This window comes from Eurosta solidaginis, chromosome 2 (genome assembly GCF_040869045.1).
Source record: "Eurosta solidaginis isolate ZX-2024a chromosome 2, ASM4086904v1, whole genome shotgun sequence".
In the NCBI taxonomy this organism is placed as follows: Eukaryota; Metazoa; Arthropoda; class Insecta; order Diptera; family Tephritidae; genus Eurosta; species Eurosta solidaginis.
Window position 1 is genome coordinate 79,868,016 of NC_090320.1, and position 23,064 is coordinate 79,891,079.

The 23,064-nt window shown below is 34.7% G+C and overlaps 1 protein-coding gene across 3 annotated transcripts in view; it reads left to right on the top strand.

The window, feature by feature from the left end:
• bib (big brain) overlaps positions 1-23,064 on the top strand; it is a 185,601-nt gene that overhangs the window by 73,745 nt on the left and 88,792 nt on the right. For all 3 annotated transcript variants that reach the window (XM_067765886.1, XM_067765887.1, XM_067765885.1), the window contains 2 exons: positions 9,478-9,644; positions 10,572-10,698. In XM_067765886.1, the coding sequence (XP_067621987.1) occupies positions 9,608-9,644; positions 10,572-10,698 (164 nt within the window). In that variant the 5' untranslated portion in view covers positions 9,478-9,607. The remainder of the gene's footprint in view (positions 1-9,477; positions 9,645-10,571; positions 10,699-23,064) is intronic.

Below are 23,064 nucleotides of genomic sequence, written 5' to 3' on the forward strand. Positions count from 1 at the left end.
AAGGCATTTAAAAAAAATTTGGTTAATTTCTGCGTCTAAGCATTATCGGCCTGTGTAATCGATATGAGTTTTTTATAATAGAGAATGAAAAGGTTTCAGTTTTAAAACGGAGAAGAACTGTCCAACAAAGCTATCCAGACGCTGCGCAAGCTGGCTTCTACAGATCATTCTAACCTCGTACCGCCCTCCTTCTTGTCCTACTTCTATAGGCAGGTGGCGACAAGAATGCCTTATGCGCCGGAGCATAGTCTTTCATCTTTGTTTTTCAAGAATTTTTCTCTCGAACACTCATATAGCTGTCCCACCTCATGTGCATTCATGTTTCTCCACCATATAGCAATACTGGTACGATGAGTGACTTTCTGCCATGAAAAGCTTCTCAGTGATAATTCAACTGCTTTACAGATTCCGTTCTTAGGCGACATAAAACATGAGGCAGTCAATTCGTGGAAAACATTAAAAAATAACACGCCGGAAAATGGAAGGCTATCAGATAAGGTACTTTGGATTGCTGCAAAAAAGGCATTTTGCATACGGGGAAAAAAGTTGTTCCGCAATTTTAGAGAAAGATATTATCTACTTGTGCTCAGGTATTACTCCATAATTGGACTGAAATGCAAGATTTCAGTACTTCTGCTTAGTCATGATAATGAAATAAAATATATAAGGACATACATATGTAAATTAGAGGAACCGGCAGACTTTGTTTTGCCCGTGGATTTGTCTGCCTATATTTATAAAGCGACTCTCACTTTCCCTCTTCATTCTCTGCCTTCTACTTAAGGCAAGTGTACCTATTTACGTACTATTAAGATATGCCCACGTTTAAAGTGATATCTTGCCCCATCAAAAACCAGTTGAAAACGATTCTGTTACGGATTTTACGATGTGTATTAAAAAAAATTTTTTTTCAACTTTACGCTTTATACGCATATTTCGACAAATGTATTTTGTTCCCAAATCCGTGCGAAAATTTGGTCCGGTTCCTAACTGCGTGCAAAGCGTTCCTATTTCCGTTATAAATTTAAAAAAAATGGGTTTGCGGTTATATTTTAAATATTTTTAGAAAAAGACAAGCCATTTGGGGACAAAGTACATTCGCATGTATTTTATTTATTTATTCAAAACATAAAAACAAATTTTATCGATACAGCAATAAAAAAAAAAACAGAAAAATCCATTAGTTTCTGGTGTTGACTAGAGAAAAGGTAATTTAAAAAGTAAAATCATTGCTAACAATATATTATTTAGATTACGTACTTAATTTTTCATATATGTACGTAGTAAATTAACATATTTTAAATAATTTTAACATTTTTAGAAGTTGTGTGCCGTAAAAATTCATGAAAGCAAAAGTAATTAAAACTTACTTTAAGTATTCAAATCATTTTACTATAATTATCTATATAAAAAAATTAAATATTGAATACAAATTATATGATAAAACTGAACATTATACATGCAAATAGCTTATTAAACAAAGAAGAATTTTTTTAAAGTTAGTTATGTGAATTAATTTAAGTCGTTTATTGAAAATATTCCTCTTTTATTTATTGACTGAGGCCGATTAATTTTTTTTAATATTTCGTCTGATTCATAGTCAAGAATATCGTCTTTTTCTGGCCAACGCCAATTATATCCCCTCATGGACATATTTTTTATTTTAAATTTTAAAGGATCTCCACTGATAACTTTTAAAACTTTTCCGGGGAAACTTTTCTCCTTCATACTGGATAAAAACAAAGTCTCCTTCATTATAGTATTTTTCAGGAAGTAAAGATTTTTCCAGATTTACTTTTTCACGAGGCTCCTTTTCCTTTGTTTCTTTTTTCAGGGCTGTTTTCCGAAGTTTTTCCTTTGATTTCTGTTCTTTTGTTTCTCTCTTTAAAGCCATTTCCTGAATTTTTACTGTTTTTCCTCAACCAAGCGTCGTTGATATTCCATATAGTCTGAAGCTATTACCACAGTTGGAGTGAGCTTTTTCTCCACTTGTTTCTTCTTCTGATCGGCTGAAGAAGGTTCAGGCCAGAAAAGAGCGTTTTTGAAGGGTGTTGGAAATTCCTCCTTTGTGAAGGTTAAGCTATCCACAGGCAAATCGTTATTAAGTGGCACGTGGTTATCAATCAACCTGTTATTGTAATTTTGATTGTCCTTTAAAGCATCATTAGCACCATTTTCAACGGCTAAATTAGAAGCGTTTATTTCTTTGTGCACATAAGATTGAGTATCCATTACGTTGCAAGTTGGAGTTGAACATCTCATAGGGACGTTTTGAGTAGAATCTAAGTCAATTACTTTCCCACATAAATCAAGGAAGTCAATGCTCATGTCAACTATATCGATTGAGCCACACTCTCCCTCCAATAGACTAGTAAACTCGCTTAAAGGCGCAATCCCATTGCCTTCGGGACTCAGTTCCTTCTTCAAATTTTTCCAAAAGTAGTACAAATTTTCGTCTTTAATATCACCAGTCCATATTCCATCGCACTCGTTAAATAACTTTATTTTCTCATCTTCTAATCGCTCTTCAAATAATTTCATCAGGTCACATTGATGTGGTTGCTGTTCTTCACACTGTTAATGACATCTTCAACATTCTCAGCAATGATGGGATTTTGCATGCCCGTTTTTTAAATTTTATGGTAAGCAAATGCATCTGCATTGAATGGATACAAACCACAAGCTCTGAAAGCACTCTGTATCACATCAGTAGTAATCGAAGATGCTATACATTTATCTATAGCTGGACCGAAATTTTCACGTTTCATTCGCTGTCCATTATTTGTAATTCTCCAATCTTGCACTTCCTTTTTCCAAACCCTTTACAAACAGTGAAAAATTCCAACGTCCATGGGCTGTAACAAGTGCGTTGAATTTGGAAGAAGTGCAATTAGGATAATTCCATGTTTCTTGCAAAATTCGCTGAGAGGTGCCCATCCAAAAATAAAACGACAGGAAGTGTTACCTTTATTTCCAACAGAAAATTATAAAATACATTTGCGACATATTCAAAAAAGGTTTCTCCGGTCGTTCAGCCTGAGTCAGATTTGCCAATAGCCCATCTTTTAGGATATTTTGCCATAATATTTGGTGGGAAGCATTTATAGGGGAAAAGGGCAAACGACGGCATAATTTTCCTATCTGCGGATACTCCTACAGACAACGTTAGTCATTCTTTTTCATCATTACCTGATCTGAAGTAAACGTGCTTAGCACCGCGTTTAGTTAACACGGCTTGACCTTTTAGGCACAGGAAAAATGCTGATTCATCACAGTTAAAGATCCTTGATGGATCTGCCAGTACATCTAGACAATTATTGTCTTTCTTATAAGTCTCGACTCTCTCGAACCAATTCCTTATGGAAGATTCCGTTACTGAAGCTCGGGAAGCTGTTAAGAATTGGGACATTCGTTGGCTCAAGGACGGGTTTCTTTTTAAAAAAAACCTTTAAACCATTTTCTTCCTGGAATAACATTTGTAAAAGTGTTTGGCCATTTGAGTTCCTTAACCAAATTTCCCACGGAGTTTGTAAGCTGATCTTTAGTTATAGGAAAGCCTAACTCCGCAAATGATGAATCCATTTAACGATAATATTTTCTTATTTTGTCGACAGAACTGGAAGAGGGCCTGAAGTTGGTTTTTTCGTATACTTCTTCTTGATTTTGTCCAGTAACGTCTGTCTGGGAATTCCATATATTTTTGATGCTCTGTAGCAGGTCATATGGCCCTTTTCCACAGCCTCAATAGCTAACTGCAAACAAGTAGGTGAATACTTCGGCATATTATGATACTAGTTGCGTCCTGTTCTATTATTATATCACTAAAAATATGCGGTGCTGAAAAAATGAACGAAAGAACGACCCATTAATATTTCCTAATTACTGCCTATAGTATAACGTAATTAGGAACATACACAAAATTAATGAGCCTAATTCCGGGCTATGCGTTTTCTCTTCAGCAGGTACCAAAAAGAAATTTTTTCTAAATTATTATACTGAGACAATATTTTATATGATTATAATCCGTATATATGCACAAAATATGTATATTTAGACAAAATTTTTAATATTTTCTTTATTAACTTTTTGTATAATTTTCCCAAATATTAGCTGTGCGACCATAGCTTTCGGCTTTGTAAACTCCCGTAGTTTTGAAAAAATAGTTGCACGGAAATAGGCCATGATAATGTATATGAAATTAGTTATTTATTATAATTTGCAAATCTTTTAAAAATATTCATCTTATAACAAAAAATTAACAAAACCATAAGATCTAAATGCTCCTAATTCCGTTCTAAGCCTCTGAATAGGTGCACCTCAAAAAAATGATGCTCCTGTTGTTGTTGTTGTGTTAATTATGCTCCTAATTACGTGCTTTTTTAAAATAAAAATTCTTAATAACTTTTTTATTGTACACGGACTTTAATACATGAATTCATATCGAAAAAACTTAAAAATTTTAATTTCTTAAGCAAATTATATATTAATACTTTACCAATTAAAGGTAAAACTCTTAAGAATTTGTCACAACACTCTTAGCAATTCCACTAACTATATACACTGACGCATGCCTTCTGAACAAAATTGTATAGTCAACTGATAATTGAATGCAAATCTTATTTAAAAAATGTATCTTGGAGACTGACAAGTAGGAATTTTAAAATTTTAACAGTTTTGATAATATTCTTTAATTTTTTTTATATTGTTTCATTTCCTTATTTTTCTGCTTCAAACTTTTTTACCAAAAATAGCACGGAGTTGGGGGCTAGCACGGGAATGGGTGCACTTACCTTAGCTACTATTTTTCTCCATTCCTTATTCCATTTATCTCCCATCCACACCCAAACCCCTTCCCACTCCCAATGCAGCTATAATTTTTAAAATTGGTTTATCCGACCTTGACCACCATAAATTATGTTTATTTGAATAGGATCCTGGTCCACTTTTCGGAACGATGTGTTTCTCAAATAACAAGCTTGTCACGGAAGTACCCCTGTTGACGCCTGGTCTTTTTGCCGAGAGAAAAGGTCCCAAATATTAAACTTGTCGAAAACGTACCAAATTTCGAGAAAAATGGCACCATAAACAGAACTTTTTCGAATGGGTCGGCCACTGGTCCCGTTTCCGGAAGTAAAATCTTCTCAAATATTAAGCTAGGCAAAAAGGTATCCATTTACCAAATCACAAGTAAATCATCTCATAAATACGATTTAGCATAGAATATGTGGGTAGATGCGCGGTCCACTTTCCGAAAAGAAATGTTTCTCATATAATGAGGTGGTCAAGGGAGTACTCCCTTATCAAATTTCAAGAAACCCCGTACCTAATTGTAAATCCTCAAATCCCCTAAACACAAAATCAAAATTAGTGCAGTCGTTTAGGAGGATTTCAGTCCCAAGCACATGTACAAAATAAATATAAGTATAAAAGTCTCTTATCAAATATCAACAGAAATCAGCTGTTCTATCAATCAATTAGAACTTACAGCTTGCGCCGCCATCCGGCGTATGGGAGCAACTGCCGGTAATGCAGTGCAAATATTCACAATAGTCCCATAGTACAAATAGGTTTCTCTGTGTGCTCACAATCGTTTTTTTTTTAACAAATTATTTTAATAAAATATAGCTAAACAAAAGCACGACGACCAAAATTGTCCAAAGCTCGCTAATAGCCCTAATCTCCATCTTTACAACCAAAACTTTATTTATAGATTTGGATTCCAAATAAGAGCGAAAAAGGGACCCGTATATGAAAACAGCAATTAGAAATAATATATATGATTAAGACTATATTTAATTTATAAAAAAGTTTCATTAATGCTACCAACACCTAAACAATTTCTTGGGGAAAATTTTTATTTTCAACTTCACCTTAACTTCATATCTAATGTAAAATATCAACTGGAGAAGTGTGCTGAATATTGGTTTGACAACTATAGATTTATCGAAGATTGGAGAAAATTTTGGGAACGATGTTAGAGACCAACTCAAGAACTTTAAATTTCACAAAAGTTCCCAACGGTTAGATAATAATTAGAGAATAATGTTGGATATAAACTTGAGGACTATATCTGTGGTCACAATCGATACCAACCGAAGTCGACTTATGAAATTTAGAGGTCACCAGGTTTACTGCCTGTTTCTTAGTAATAAAACCTTATATTTTTGTGCAAATGTTTTGTTGTAAATTGTAGTACATATTTGTTATGAAATTCAATGCATTCCAAGTATTTCCTACGCCGTTTTAGGTTATTGTAGCTTGCAACCACAGATATATTTCTTGAAAGCTGGAGAGTTTAAGTAAAATTTAATGAGTTTTAGACGTCTTCGCAAAATTTGTTTAAAAAATTATTATGCTTTTTATGATAGAAAAACTTAAAAGAGCTAAAAATACTGGCTATTACAGCTATTTCGACCCTGCCAAATATCTCTTCAGATATCTCGGAATTTTTAAATATAAATATAAATTATATTCTCCTCAAGTTGAGAATTCAACCATCTGTTTGTATGCTGATTAATTCATTTTCCCACTGTTTTTATTGTTATTCTATTCCATTTTACTTGCTCGATGCAGAAGAGCTAAACCAACCTCGTTTTATGTGTTACTCTGTGCACGAGGCTTTTGTGTTGTTTCTTCTTGTTAGGAACATAAGGCATCGAGCAAATAAAACGATTTAAAATAACAATAACGACAATGCAGTCATAGCCTAGTGGTAGGCCTATAGAATTAGAATTTTAATGCCTCAACTTCGAATCTCTGCTCGGAGAGAATATAATTTGTAATTTAAAAATATAAAAAACTAGCTTTGCCAGGCGCACGTTGTAACGCCCGAGATCTAGTGGATGTTGCGTTATTTTTTCTGTTTTGTTTGTTGATAATTTAATTTATTGTTCTGTAAATTGAATTGAATTTTGTACGCATATTTGATGAAATTTTCTGTTAAAACATTTTATTCTTGTATCTTATTGTATCTTATTTTATATTATTGTATTGCTTTTACCGCTGATGATTGTTGCTTTGATTACATTCCGAAGAAGCATGACTGGTGAGCCAATTTTCAAAGTTGATATATGCGCAGGCATTCCTTTTGGTTCTAAGGAGTATAGAAATTCATTTGTATAATTCACAATTTTATCTTCATCTGTAACTGTGTCGATCGATTTATATTTCGTCACTTCACCAGGAAATTGATTTTGAAAACGATCTTTGATTTTGTTAACATGATCATTTTTGGGAGCTAAGATAGTTCTTTCGCATAGCCAAAAAACAAAAACATATAAATTTAAAATTCTTAATTCTGAAATATGAAAAACTTTCGTCTTGATCGAAGGAACCTCGAGCCAAAATTTGGTGATGATCGAAGTATAGCAAACACGTTTTCATAGGGAACACACACAAAGAATTTGATTTTTATAGATGATGTAGATAGACTGAAGCTAAAAAATTTTTTTAACAGCGGCAGATTACTAAACGTCCAAAAGGCATAACAGCTAAACTTAACAATGCAGTCAAACTTTAGGTGTTAAAATAACTTTTTTTTTTTTTGTGTTAAAATAACTTAAGTTTGTACGGCAGCCATAGTTTTTCCCCATTCCACATTTTACTGGAGGTTTTAGGACTTAACGTCACATAGCTCCTTACCAATTTTAATTATCCTACCATTACGACATCCAGATATATGCAGTATAATATAATCCATTTGTATGGGAGGTACCACGCCCCCTTTTTCCCAATTCCATATTTTCTTGGTGGTGTTAAGGATTGACCTCAAATAACTCCTTACTGAATTTCAATGTTCTGGCATGTATACCTTCAAAGTTATGCAGTACCAAAGATTCCATTCGAATGGGAGGTTCCACGCCCCCTTTTTCCCAATTCCGCATTTTCTTGGTGGTGTTAGGGATTGACCTCATATAACTCCTTACTGAATTTCAATGTTCTGGCATGTATACCTTCAAAGTTATGCAGTACCAAAGATTCCATTTGAATGGGAGGTTCCACGCCCCCTTTTCCCCAATTCCGCCTTTTCTTGGTGGTGTTAGGGATTGACCTCATATAGCTCCTTACTGAATTTCAATGTTCTGGCATGTATACCTTCAAAGTTATGCATTACTAAAGATTCCATTTGTATGGGAGGTGCCACGCCCCCTTTCTCCAAATTCCGCATTTTATTGGTGGTATTAGGGATTGACCTCATATAACTCCTTACTGAATTTCAATGTTCTGGCATGTATACCTTCAAAGGTATGCAGTACCAAAGATTCCATTTGTATGGGAGGTGCCACGCCCCTTTTATATATCGAAATTATTTTTAGCCTAAAACCTTGCCGTTGATCGAAGGAACCCATAACCAAAATTTGGTGATGATTGGGAAATACGTTTCCATAGCGAACACACACACACACAGAGTTTGATTTTTATATATATATGGCTAAACCGATTTGGGATTTCAAAATCAACTAACCATCATCTCTCCTTCCTGTATCTTTCCTAAAAATTTCATGGCAATCTGTCGAGCCGTTCTCGAGTTATGGAGTGACAATCAAAATGTACACTCCTTTTTATATATAGGGTATTCCATCCCATTTCGACCAATTTTGAACCCGACCCCTTTAGAATTGGCTGAAAGTTTTTCTTCTTTTTCTAGCTTACGAAAGACGTTTTTCAGAATTTTTTCATCCAACTCAAAAAAAGTTATGAATTTTTAAAAAAACACCGTTTTTGTTTTCAAAATGCTATAACTTTTTCAAAAATTGACCGCTTGGGATCTTTTTTTTTTAATTTGTTTTTAAATGTACTTTTCGGAAAAAATACAAAAAAATTTTTAAAGTTTTTTTTTTGTAATTTTTCAGTTTTTCGAGATTTTTCGAATTTCGCCATTTTTTTTTTTCTCATAAAAAACTTCAATCAATTCTGCAATCATCCCCACTAATCCCGGAGTGTGCCGATTATTTTTTTTTGTTTTTTATTTAATTGAAAAAAAAACTTAAAAAATTTTTTTGTATTTTTTCCGAAAAGTACATTTAAAAACAAATTTAAAAAAAAAAAGATCCCAAACGGTAAATTTTTGAAAAAGTTATAGCATTTTGAAAAAACACCGTTTTTTTTTTTTTTTAATTCATAACTTTTTTTGAGTTGGATGAAAAAATTTGAAAAAATTCTGAAAAACGTCTTTCGTGAGCTAGAAAAAGAAGAAAAACTGTCAGCCAATTCTAAAGGGGTCGGGTTGAAAATTGGTCGAAATGGGATGGAATACCCCATATATAGATGTGGTAGGGTTGAAAAAGCGAAGTATGTTTAACTCTTTTTAGTTTTCCATCATAATAAAACATAGTAATTTTAAAAATAAAATCTTGCGAAGCCATTTAAAACTGAATAAATTTAAAACTTGAGAGCCACCCTAATTTGATCTGAATATTTTTGTATTTCCAGCAAATTTCTTTGATTTATAATCACTTATTTTCACACCTTTTGCAGATCAATAATCAGCGAATGCCTTGCATCCTTTTTCTACGTGTTCATTGTTTGTGGAGCGGCAGCGGGCGCTGGCGTAGGTGCTAGTGTTTCATCGGTGTTGCTGGCGACCGCCTTGGCCTCTGGATTGGCAATGGCAACACTTACTCAATGTTTTATGCACATATCTGGTAAGTGTTAGAGAATTGGTGCTATTCACGTTCATTATCAATTTGTCTGCTTGAAAATTATGTTTACGGTGTACTTTGTTTTCGTAAATGTTATTATAGCTAAAACGTAAGTTTATTTAACATGTCGTCATAGGTGTGGATTCAACATTTATTTTCATCTAATTCCCCCGCGACTTATTCTTGAGTCAGCGCAAATGCTCAGTAATACAGCTCCTCATATGTACAACTTTTGCAGTATGCCTTTATTATACTCAGCGTGCTTTGCACACAGAGTACCCACTTTTATATAAAAGATTTTTAAAAGGGTCGTGGACGAATAAAATAAGCTATATTTTTGCAAAAACAAAATGCTTTATGTCAATGGCATTTCATTTCCCAAGTGCATTTATAACAATAAATAGGAAAAACTTCAAATTTTAAAAAATGGGAGGGCCCGCCCCTTTTATGGCTAAGCAATTTTCTATGTTTCGGGAGCCTCGAAAAAAAATTAACATATCGTAATGAAATTGTGTACACATATATTCCTTACAGCAGAAAATATGTCTAGTAAAAATGAACGGGATCGGTTAAAGACCACGGCAACTTGGATATAAAACAATTTTAAAAGGGTCGTAGACTAGAATAATAAGCTATAACTTAGCAACAAATAGTTTTGAATCAATGATATTTCACTTATCAAGGTTTACTGTAAGAGGAAATGGGGAGACATTTTTTTAAACGGGCAGTGCCACGTGTTATGTAGAAAAGTAATTTATCTGAAATGAAATGTGCAATTGAAGCTCACGCTGAGTATATAATGTTCGGTTACACCCGAACTTGGACACCTTTACTTGTTTTTCTTATAGGACAGGCACTTCAGTTTGTCAAACGTACCGACTTTGTAAATATTTTTTTATTTTAATAACATATTTCAATTCTTATTCCCAGGTGCTCATGTAAATCCTGCTGTGACGTTGGCAGCATGCATCATACGCGCAATATCCCCAGTTCGGGCTGCTATGTACATAACTGCTCAATGTGGTGGCGGCATTGCTGGGGCAGCCTTACTCTATGGGTAAGTGGAGCATGTGTGAGAATATGTTCACACATATCAATGTATATACACATACACGTACATATAAACCAGACCAAATCAAAAGTTAAAGTTTTCCAACCACGAAAGTGCAATTACATAGTAGTCATAAGGATCGTAAACAACCGTACAAGCAGTGCCTCATTAAAAAATGTATGATGGATTTTGTTTCTCCTTTAAAATTTTGTTGTTGTGATACAGATACTCTCCGAAGGTTCTTCGCGGAATGCACATAGACCCGGCACGGCCCGGTAAGAAGCACAATTAGGCTAGTAGCCCAACCATCTCGAGAACGATTTAATAAGACCACATTGCACCTTTTAGGCCATCTCCCACCCCTTAGTTTCATGAGGAATTTGGGGTCGCTATAATCTCGCTTGCTAAATGTGTGTATGCTACATTCACATTTGTGGGAGGATTCCCCTCGGGCGGGCGTGATTGACAATTGCGTTGCGGAAGCTGGGAATATATTAAGCTTTGTAATGTAAAACGACCTCACGAAGAAAATATGAAACGCAGGTGTGTTCATACATATGTATGTATGTATAAACATCTAACATAAAATTTCATGCTCAAAGTCTTATAATGTATGATTTACAGTCACCCAAAGTTTTCAACCAATCTTGACAAAAATTTCGCATCAGGTTCATAGATCACTCGGTATTTTTGAGACTTTATACGATTTTGGTAAAGTGGGCGGGGCCACCCCCCCCCTCCTCCCCAGGCAATATAAATTAGATTTTGACAATGCCAGTCGTTTTGGCTCATATAGTTTGATAATATTTGTATACATGTACAAAATATATATAATAAACTTTATATACGATTTTGGAAAATTGGGCGGTGACACGCCCCCTATTAGAAAGATTTTATATTTACTCTACCTCCGCAATTATTTAAAGCAGGTATCTCATATTTGAAACTGGACACAGGAATGCGATAGGGAGAGGGGGTCAAACTGAGAAAGGAAGTTGAGGTAAGTGCGAAAGTAGGTCTGAGAGTGGAAGAGTGGGAGGGGGAAGAAGGGGAGAAAGAGGCAATAGAAAAAAGACAGGAAAAGAAAGGAGAAAGAGACGCTTGAATAAAACAGAATGGGAAACGGGTTGAAAGCGTGGTGATGGTCACTTTTTAAATGTGGGCTCAGGGCCGGGTATGCTAATTAAAACGAACGCTCCTCAATCCAAGAATAATGGGCCTAGCACTTCTTAGGTCGATACTTTTTGAAGTATACTACGGAAAATTAAGGAGTTTGAGTAATGAGTACAATAGTTCGGTGTAACGTACTTGCGAGCATTGCGTTTTCATGTTCGATGTTACTTCGGTACAGTAGGCAAGAATACTGCTCTTATACCTATACCAGAAAAAATAATGAGCATACCACCAACAAATCTGGTCCTTATATAAGGCCTTATTTCGTATGGTCAAAAGGCTTATGGCCTTAACTTTATAACGAAGATTATTTGTATGGCGTTTTTCTTATAATACTCCTTATTTTTTGTACTTATTAGACACCGCCTGACTTCAAATTCATTTATTCATCTTTATAATCACTTTACCAAATATTTAAATAGAGCTGTTCAGTCAGCGAGATATAAAGAATTTACATCTTTATAAAAAACAAATTTATTAACTTATTGAAACTACACAATTTCAAGATGGGTTTTAGAAAGTGTCAACTGTATTTTGGGAAGATTTAATTGGATTCTCAAATATGGATTCTTAGTCGTACTCTTCGAATCTTTAATGAAGTCATGCAATGGTGCAATAGTTGTTCAACACCGTTGTACTTTGGTAAAAATCTCAATGGAAAACCACATTTTGTTTGGCTGGATAGCGAGACATTCTTATGTACATATGTATATACTACTAATGTTTGTTTGTGCTATGTCTTAATGGTATATAGTACTGTCAAAGATTGATCGAAGAGTAAAGATGTTGCAGGCGCAAACTTCGGTAGAAAGCAGCGGAGCGTAACAAAATTCTAGTAGGTCACTTCCACCACACCAAAAACTTTAACACAACTTTTAACATAATTTAAGCACAGAAATACACTGAATGGAGTTTTAGAGAGTAAAGGTTCAAATTCAGTGTGCAGCTCAGTGTGGCCTTCGCTTAATTATTTACATATTTACACCAATAATTGGCTGACCATTTAGTTTCCTGGTCTTAATTAAGAACCAGGATTTTGTGGTCTGTGAGCGATTGTAATCATTTCTCACTTCAAGAACCGCAAAGAGGCATATTTTCAGGTTCACCTCAGCCAGACTCAGGATATGTAACTTTAATTATCTACACTCATTTGTACATTTATGCATTTATATGTACGTGTACGTATTTAAATCGTTTAACAAAAAATGTACTTGAATTCTATTTCATATAACAGCGATTTCGTGGTTGCAAGAAACCTGAACATCGCCATTTTTCAGGCTTTTATACAATACGATTTATTCATATTCATACTTTATTTGCATGATCCAGACTTGTATAAGAAAGTTTTGTAACTACTATTTTATTTATTTTAAATAAAAGGAGAACATAGCAAACGGCAATAATAATGATAAATCGTAATATAAATTATTTTTAATACATATATAGTCATGGTAGATAAGCTAACACTCCATATACAGATGCGGCTTCTTCAAAGTGAAGAAAGCGGCAAGGTGTCCTTTGCTTTCTCCTAGCGTTTTCAAAGCGTCAAACCGAAGCAACGGCAACAAAACGTACATCCGGTCGTACAACGGTCGTGCTAATTTGCCGAACTTCTAAAGGTCCCCTTAGCCATAATGAAAAACATCTGCAAACCTAAAAAACACCCAAAACAGAAACTCTTTTTATATTTTTATGGAGGAACCTTTCTTCTTTGGTTACCTCCACATGTAAATTTTTTACCACAAACTTTTTTAGATCCTTATTAGTCCGGTACCTGATTCTAACGAAAGAAATTGTTCTAACGCACTGACTGTCAAGTTAAGTTAAGTTAGATATGTAAGTTTAACGGCTATGAAAAGCATTTATAAATTTAGGCGAGCTTTTATGTTTCGCCTTGGACTTCTTATAATCCTAGCCCTTTCAAAAAAAACCACCCACAACTGGAAATGGGGCATTGCGTCCAACTACTGAGACTAAGTAGGACTGCATAGAACGCAACAACACAAAGTAAATTAGTTGAGCGGTTGAGATTCGTCGTGGGACAATCGACTAAAAAAAGGGCACCATTGTGAACGAGCACATGAAATGTACATAGGAATGAGCAGATAAACGAAAATAACAAGATAACGGCAGGGTGACATCCATACATACAACCAAACACACACATTCCATATATATATATATATTTTTTTTTTTTTTTGTTATTTCTGGTTTAATGTCAAAAACGTACTGCGCGAAAAGTTGGAGATCGGCGATGCATTTGCAAAACAATCTATCGACAAATTGCAAACCCACCATGTGGCAAACTTGAGATCTCTTATAGGTCCGACACATAAGCAGTTTTTCATATGGATGAGTTTAACACATGCTTATGCATTATGAGTAGATTGCACGTATTTTTATGGAGAACGGTAGAAGGAGCGACACTGGCGCCAACTGATATTGAAAAGTAGACAACTCCCCAATTTTGTTCCAAGCAAATCATAAGAAGAAGAATTTGACATTTGCTTTGGCTAAGGGTGTTGCCACACTTTGCAAGTGAAATTATTTTTCCCACTGGTTGGTAAAATTTCTAACATTTTTCGCAATTGAAAACTGCAATATAACAATCAAATACGACACAAAATATGCTAGCAAGTATTTTTGTTGTATAGGGAGAATGTTAACAACAGTGCTTCTCGAAATTTTGTATGTGAATGGGCAAGGCGTAATAAACTACAATTGCCAAGTCTGAAGTTCCTTCATATTTACAAACGCAACTTTGGTAATAAACCAAATATTTATTTTATTTTTAAAAATTTATTTTTGTTTATTTTTGAGTTTAGATATTTTAATACTAATTAGAATTTTCTTTTTTTGAAGTTATTCAAAAATTTTAAGTTAACATGAAAATTCAATTAAAAATTATTTTAAAAATTAAAGTAAAGAGTACAAAGTAGTTAACACTATATTTACTTTAACACTATAGCAACATCTTGGTTTATTGTGGCGATTTTATTGGAATGCATAAGCTTGTGTTAAACGCATACATATATATACGGCGGCTTTTAGCCCTGAACGCAGTGCATCCAGCTACATCCAAAAAAAAATTATAACTGTCATATTTGAAAATCAAATTTGTTAAATAATCGTTAAATTTAATTTGAACTCCAAAATTGCATTTAAACACTTCCATTTATATAAGACGTCTAAATGGGAAAAACACGACCATTTTCAAGTATATACAATCTAAATGTTCTAACATATTTATAAAAAAAAAAAAATCCCGCTAACTTGTCATTAAAAAAACAAATCCATGAGGAAACAAAGTGTAAAATAAGTTTTTCTCCTCTCCTGTTCATTGGTTTTGCAGTTGATTGAAAGGTGGTTTTTCAAAGGCGACGATGATATACTGCTCCTAGATAGGTTTTGTAACAAACAACAGTCTCGTGTATAAGGAATCAAAGTTTTACAGCCCAATTCTAAACAAAAATTCCGTGTGAGTTTTTTTCACTTCTCCCTTTCCTCCTATTCTGAACATTGTTCAAAAAAGCAGAAACCGGTTATGGGAGAAAAGTAGGTAGGTATTATGAATGTGGGTGAGAGGGAGATTTCTCTGCCATTTTTTAGGAGTTTTTTTCACTTGTTAAATTAGGGGGAATGCATCAAAATAGTTAAAGTAAATTGGTTCTTTTAAGAAAGAACACTTACTTGTACAAATTTGTGCTAAAATATGTACATTCTACCACAATATTCTTTATTTTAAGTCGAAAAGTATATCATAAGCAACGGAAGAGCTCTTGGTATATTTGATGCAGAATCCAGAAATTGCGCAAGGATTGTTTAATAAGGCTTAAATAGATTTCGGCATATGACGAAAGACGCATTCAACTCGGCTTGGCCGCCAGAAAATTACTTTGCTAAATGGAAGAATGCAACTCCAGCTGATTTGTGTTATCCCGCCGTCTTCTTCTTCTTATGCTCCTCTGTTGATGTTGCTGTGGCACCAATTCATTACCCGTTTCAGTGAATACCACATGAAATACAATACTGTGCATTGTTTATATTTTATTTCTTAATTTCAAAGAAATTGGCAAAAATAATTAATTAAACAAAATAAGAAATGCGCAACGAAATTTCAATTGGCAAAACAGCTGCCTTCGAAAATTCGAAATTCCTATTCCCCAATTATTGTTATCCCTGGGAGAAAAGAATTGAAGGAATTTTTCCGGGGGAATAAAAAAATCCGCGAGAACAAAATTCCGAGGGATTATTTAGAATGTGCTCTTAATTTTTTTACATATACATATAGAAAGATCACACTTCAATTAGTTTAAAACATTTAATTTTATATATTTAAATATATAATACCATACAAGTATATGGTGTCTTATTCCTTGGGCCTTAACCTCAAAAATATATAGGGCTATTAACCAAATTCAATAAGAAAATAACTTAAACAATTTGAGGCCCCATAGATAGAACTGAACTTTGGCGCAATGTTACAACCTTGACCGTGGTAATACCCTTTCAAGTAGAGAGATTGAAAAAAATCCTTTATTTGATGTTTAAAGCCCACCCTAATGTACGTTTATTGGAAATCTACCTGCTATACATTTTCTGTTTACGCACAATCCATGTCCTATTGAGAGCGTTTGTTGTACAGCGCGTATGTGTATGATTCACATCCTACTTCATTATTTAAAATTCCAGCACATTTTTCAACTTAACATAAGTATACAAATACTAGTATACAATAATAGAGAATAGAACATCTATGTATGTAAAAGAAAACATCTGCCCTAGAGATTTAAGGCAAACCAGTCGTCCAGGATTTCCACCCTCGAGCGCTAGTTATACACGATAAAAAGGAGAATTGGAAGGGAAATATATATGTATGTATGTACATATGAAAAACACTATTAACTATTTTCTAAAAAGAATGCATGTATGTATGTACATATGTATGTACTTATTATGATACCCGCGGTGGTGACGTAGGTTTGCTGGTATACCGGCGTCGATGGATTATATACGTATGTATGTAAGTCATAGAAGTTGTATTGCCAAATTTCAGACTTAAATTTTTAACTTTTTTAACTGAGATTTTTAGACAAACTTTTCCTGAAGCTTGGCCCAGTTCTATTAAATGTAAATTTTATTTTGGGGCCGTTAAATATAAAAGAACAGGGAATCTCGTAATACTATATAGGAACAGATTTTAAAAGCATTTAAAAAAAAAAAAAACGTTTTAGTTGTCGCAATTTTCAAGATATGGGAATTTAAATTTTTTTATTTTTTTTTTTTTTATAAATAACTTTTTGATATAAAAATATGTACATATGTACATATGTATATGTATTAAGGTAGAACCAATCCCCTAACTGTCGTCAATGATGCGGCGGCGCAAAGAAAGTGACGAAAATCGGCGGCGGCGTAAAACTCTAGTGCTTATGTATGTTTATACGTATGTATATTTATGCACATTCACATTTGATGTACACATATATGCACATAGATTATACAATTTGTACAGTCTTAGCTTGAATACCTACGAGTAAGGTACATGTGTATGTATAGATATCAAATATATGAAGATCATTAAGACGATCGGTGCGCACCACTTATTTCAAGGATACATCTGTGGAAAAGCAAGCACTACTTATCTTTTTATATACCAACAATAAGAATAAATATGTATGTATGTATGCACATGTATATGTACACATATCATATAGTAGGACACTCTCAATACACTCGCATACATAACTTAATGTGTGGAAACTATCGAGAGAGCAATAGTCATTTAAATTTCACTGTTGAACACGTGTTTGGAATTTTGTAATATCGGCGATTTTACGAAATCTTTTCGTTTTCCTGTTTTGTGTTAAAATTCAATATATTTTGGAGGATCTTCATACATACATACTTATGTTAAGGGTAAAAAATAAACGATGGTATCATGAAATTGTCTGTTCAACATCTGTTTTTGTTTGCTTAAAAAATCTATCATCATATACACACTCATATGGCTGTGCATATGTGTACATATTTACCCCACCAAAAAATTGCACATCACTTGAACCAAAGGCTTAGATCATGAGGCCTGCAGCTTTTAGTCAGCGTTGCCATATATTTTTTTTCCAAGTCGTCATACTCCGCCCAAAAAATCGTCAAAAATCGTCATATCTATGGCAACAACCAATAACAACCAAAGTTTAGTTAGGACGAAGTTTGGTTATTACCAGGGGACGTACGATTGTATTCGCCGGAAATCAAAATGAGATCGCCGGATTTCATTCAACAATATTAACTTTCAAAGCGCTTTTCTGAAAATTGTCTTTGATTGTTATTTTTTGTTGCCACATACAACATATAAACTCATTTTTAATTCAATTCGTGTTATTTTATAAATAACAAAAACGTCTTAAAAGATAAATTTTATATTACCTAACCTAATCTACAAAAGGTACTTGCTTTCAGTCATTTTAACAATTATTTTGCTTTTGTTTTCTTTGAGCTCGAATTGAACCTCGCATAAACTCCTATATCATTTTAGTTTCTTAGTTATACATTTTCGCGTTCATTTTTTTTAGCATATTTATTTGCGGTTCAATATTATGACAGGAAAAGTTATTAAATTTTAAATAATCTTGGGTTAGCAATATTCCTTTTAATGTTCCAATTTCCAGACGGTTTCGAGTTTTTGTTTTGTTTAAATTTATTTTAGAAAAAATTCGCTCTACATTCGCTGAAGAGTGTGGCAAGCACATTAGATCTGCAACTAATGCACATAAATTAGAAAAAGCCTATGTAGAGTCAGCTCTTTTAATTGTAGAAATAGTTTTCCATAAAACTTCTGGAGGGACCTTAGAAATGTCTTCAAAATGTGTCTTAAATTCTAAAAACTATAATTCCCTATACTCGCTATCAATATCCTGCACAATTTTCTGATCGATTGTGTGCGAAAAATGTTGCAAGACCATATGCAAAGAATACATTTTTTTCCAGCAACTTCTTTGGAATCCATGAAAATTAAGTTTTGTAGAACGACATTGTTAAAATCAAAACGCTTTCTAATTTGATCACACAGTTCAATATAAAAAAAATACAATCTTGTTTATATTTGGCTCTTCTTGCTCGGAAATGTTAGAGGCAATATATTTGAAATGTTTTTATAATCTATAATTTCTATGTTGTTTAATGTAATACATTGCGGCTGTACAAAATTATACAATATACTGAAATAAAGTCTTTTTATTTCTGAATACATATTATGTACTTGAAGCCACTCACTCGGGAAAATTTTATCAACTTTATTAATGTTTTGAAGGATATACTTCAGGAAGGAGAGATACATTTCATTTATATCATCCAAGTTATCAAGAATGGCTTTTTGTTGAAATAAAAACGCGTGCGAGATCTTCAAGTGCAAAAACGGAAGAAAGTCTTTATTATATCCCAGAAGAAGTAAAAAAAGGAAAGATGGCGTACCTTTAGACAGCTGGTGGAAGTTGCTCGGTTCGCAACATTTTTGCACTGTCTATTTTGTCAACATTAATAGCGAAGTTAAAAAATATTTTTAATGGCTCATAAAGTTCTAGTACTCTGTATACTACTGCCTCTAAGGATAGCCAGCGAGTTTGAAATTGATGTAGCATCTTTTTTGGCTGCAATTCCAATAGCGCAATTATATTTTTCAATTGAGTACGTAATTCTCTGAGAATTATTGGAAACGTGATTATATACATTGGGTACCAATGTTTCTACACTGCTGGGTAGCTTTAAGCGGGAGTCATTGGTGCCGTACGTCGTATCGTTGTAGTCGTATCCCTAACGTAATCAGCTGTTTATTGTTACGACGGTAAACCAAAAACAAATTGGTTGGCTACGATACGGTTACGACTTTAGCGGCACCAGTAATCGAATGCATTGATTCTCATAAGGTTGGTCGAATCAGCTGTTATAAGGTTACCGATACGGTTACCGATAAAGCACCAATGTCTCCAGCTTTAAGCAGGCATACGAAGAGCAAAGCGCCAAATAATGACATATACATTTAAAAATAATTAAGTTAGGAATTTCTTTTTCAAAAATTCGGGCGACCGAATGTTTCGAACCGGTCATGTTATTGGCTCCGTCTGCAGTAGAGGTTTACGCCGATCACTTTATCGGCGGGTAAGCTCTATTATATACCGGCGGCGGCGGCGTAGGCGGCGCGCCGGCGTACGCCGGTGTTCTTACTTTAAAATCTTGATTTTTCTATTTAGATAAATAATATTTAGGAAGGGTTTTGTTTATATGTATTTAAGGACATCAACGTGTTGGCCATTTCGGAAAGATGCGGGGTTTTTGCATCAAAAGACCGTTCAAAAATTTTCAGGAGTAGCTCCTTGCGAAGGGATTGTCCCTCGTTCGCTTGCTCTAGAGGGGCTTTGAACCTAACCCCGGTCTATGGAATTGGTACTGCTGCGTCTGCTGAAAAGAAATAGAGATACATAAAATAGTCACACTTTTGCCTGTATATCTCGTGCAAAGCGTAGTAGTTTCACCTAGGGTTAACTCCTAATAATCGTTGCGAACACAATTTCTTTAAATCATTTGTCGCTCCTTGGCGGTCACGCATAAAGGCGACTTAGGGTTGCTACTAATGGTCTATTAATACTCATGACTCTCGTGGCACAGGGTGCCTCCAGTTTTTTCGGCTGTTTTTAAGAGCTATAATTCCCGATGTGCGAACAGTAGGGATCCCTACCACCAGTCGCTACCACGCCTCCTGAGCCTCACACCATATGCCAGCACAGAAGCTATAGCACTGCGGCTTCGAACTCATACCTTCGTCGACGTCACTTTCCTAGAAGCTCTAGGCGTAGCTCCGAAGACTTTCCAACGGATGCTTTTGTCGAGCTATGCTTCCGAGCTACACCAAAGAAGGACCTTGAAACGTTAGGGAGTGACTATTCGGCCAAGGATGCCGCCCTCGTCTAAGTGTATGTCATTGCGGAATGGGTGAAAATCGTATAATCGTATTACAAGGACCCTGGATAAAATTTTTAAAATGTAGACCAAAGATTGCAGACGTTTGTGTTCACAACATTGACTTCAATAGTCTTCGTTATATCAAATTTAGAATAAAAGTCGACGGATTTTAAGTTGAAAGTTGTTAACTACTGTTTTCCGGCCTTACGATATAGGAGCTCATTATGGATGACCGCGTAGCTTCAGTTTTCAGACAAGTTCGACTGTCCACTACGTTAGGGTAGTATCACACACGGTCATTAGTTCCACTGTCTTGGGAAAGCTTTTGCTTCACCACTTTGAGTGTACTTGCGAAGGACAAAGCCTCACCTGGTAGATATATGTGCCTACGTATTGATATTTGTAAAAGGAACCGTAACGTGTAGGTGATATTTAAACTTGGTTGATAGGCTATAATCAATGCGATTCACTCCAAGGGACTAGTTTTGGATAGGGCCTCCAACTTTAGGAAATGTCAAACCGGGAGACTTGGGTGTTGAAGGATGAAGTGTGAAAATCAAAATTAACATTTCAGACGCTATTGTATAGTTTCGCAAATAAATAACAGATGTTTGAATGCAAGACTAATGATTTTTCAAATCCTTCTCATAAGTACATATATCCTCAACTTAAGTATGAGGTAAGAATAATTTCAAAGGAGTGTTTATGCCCCTAGAACCTGCTAAAGGATTTTGTGTCACTTATTTCGCTTATTCTTGTGGACAATTTAAAAACATGTTCGCCTTGGGTCATTTTATTTGAATTAATTCTTCATTATTAATTTTTTCAAAAATGTAAAGTTAGCATATAAATTTATTATATAACTTTCCTTGTAGTGTTTTGTTTTAATAACTGGCTGAATTGGGTGATGCAAAGTCCGTGTTAAGCTGACATCGAAAGCGCCTGTTATTTTAAATAACTTTTGAATAGTTATAAAGAGTTAAGTTTCGCAATTAGTATCTTATAACTGGCAGTGATGCGCATCCGTTTATACCACTTTCGACCATATCAGATTAATTTTCGACATGAACAATAAATGGCCTAAACAGTGTTAAACGAGTAGAAAATATAGTAACGCGCCGGACGCCGCGCCGACGCGCCGCGGCGGCGGCGTGCGAAAAACGACCAAAATCGGCGGCGGCGTTTATCGGCGTCGTATATCTCTAGTCTGCAGCAAAAGTTAGCATATTTTTAGTATAAGGTATACAATGTTCAGTAAAGCTTGTATCTAAATTTTAAATATATGTAATTTCTTGATGTTTGAACATTTAAAATAAATCTTACATAGAAGGCAGGCTTAAATCGTCATTTTTCATTACAAAAATCGTCCAAGCGTCATTCTAGTTGAAAATCGTCAAAATGACGATGGCGTCGTCAATCTGTCAACGCTGCTTGTAGTAGCAAGTCTGTACAACATACATATATGTACATATGTATATGAATATTATAGGTACCCAACATTGAGTACATACATACATATGCCATCAAACGGACGCTTTAACTCGCCATTTGGCCGGCAGCCTTATGCTTAAGGTTGATGGGCCACTCAAAGTTAGGAACACCGTCGCATAAGCAGTTTTTCTTATAGATGTGTTTAACTCAATCTTATGCATTTTGAGTAGATTGCACGTATTTTTATGGAGAACGCAAATCGAGCGACACTAGCGCCATCTGACATGAAAAAGTAGCCAACACCCAATTGCCAAGTCTGAAGTTTCTTCATATTTACAAAGGCAACATCTTGCGTGGTTGTGCCGATGTTACTGGAATGCATAAAATTGTGTAGAACGCATCTATATGAAAAGCTTCATTGTGTCTCGGTTATAGGTTTACATTATTTCTTACTAGCCTTTACCCGCGGCCCCGTCCGCAAGAAGAAAATGAATTATATGGGATATTCACGTTAGCCTGCTTATCAAGTTATCTGTTTAAAAAAATTTTTCGGTGTAATGCATTTTATTTTTGTAATTGAGTAAAAAAAAGATCTAAATGTGCTGATAACCTGATAGGATCCCCAAATGATCCCGAAATTATCCAGAAAAAGCCACGAAATGACCCCGACGATATGGCGGACGGATCCCGAAAACCGTCCGGAAATGCCCCGTAAGGGTCTCCAAAAGTACCCGGAATAGTCCCAAAAAACCCGAAATGACAACACAATTCTAGATTTATCCAGAGAACCACACAGAAATGATCCCGAAG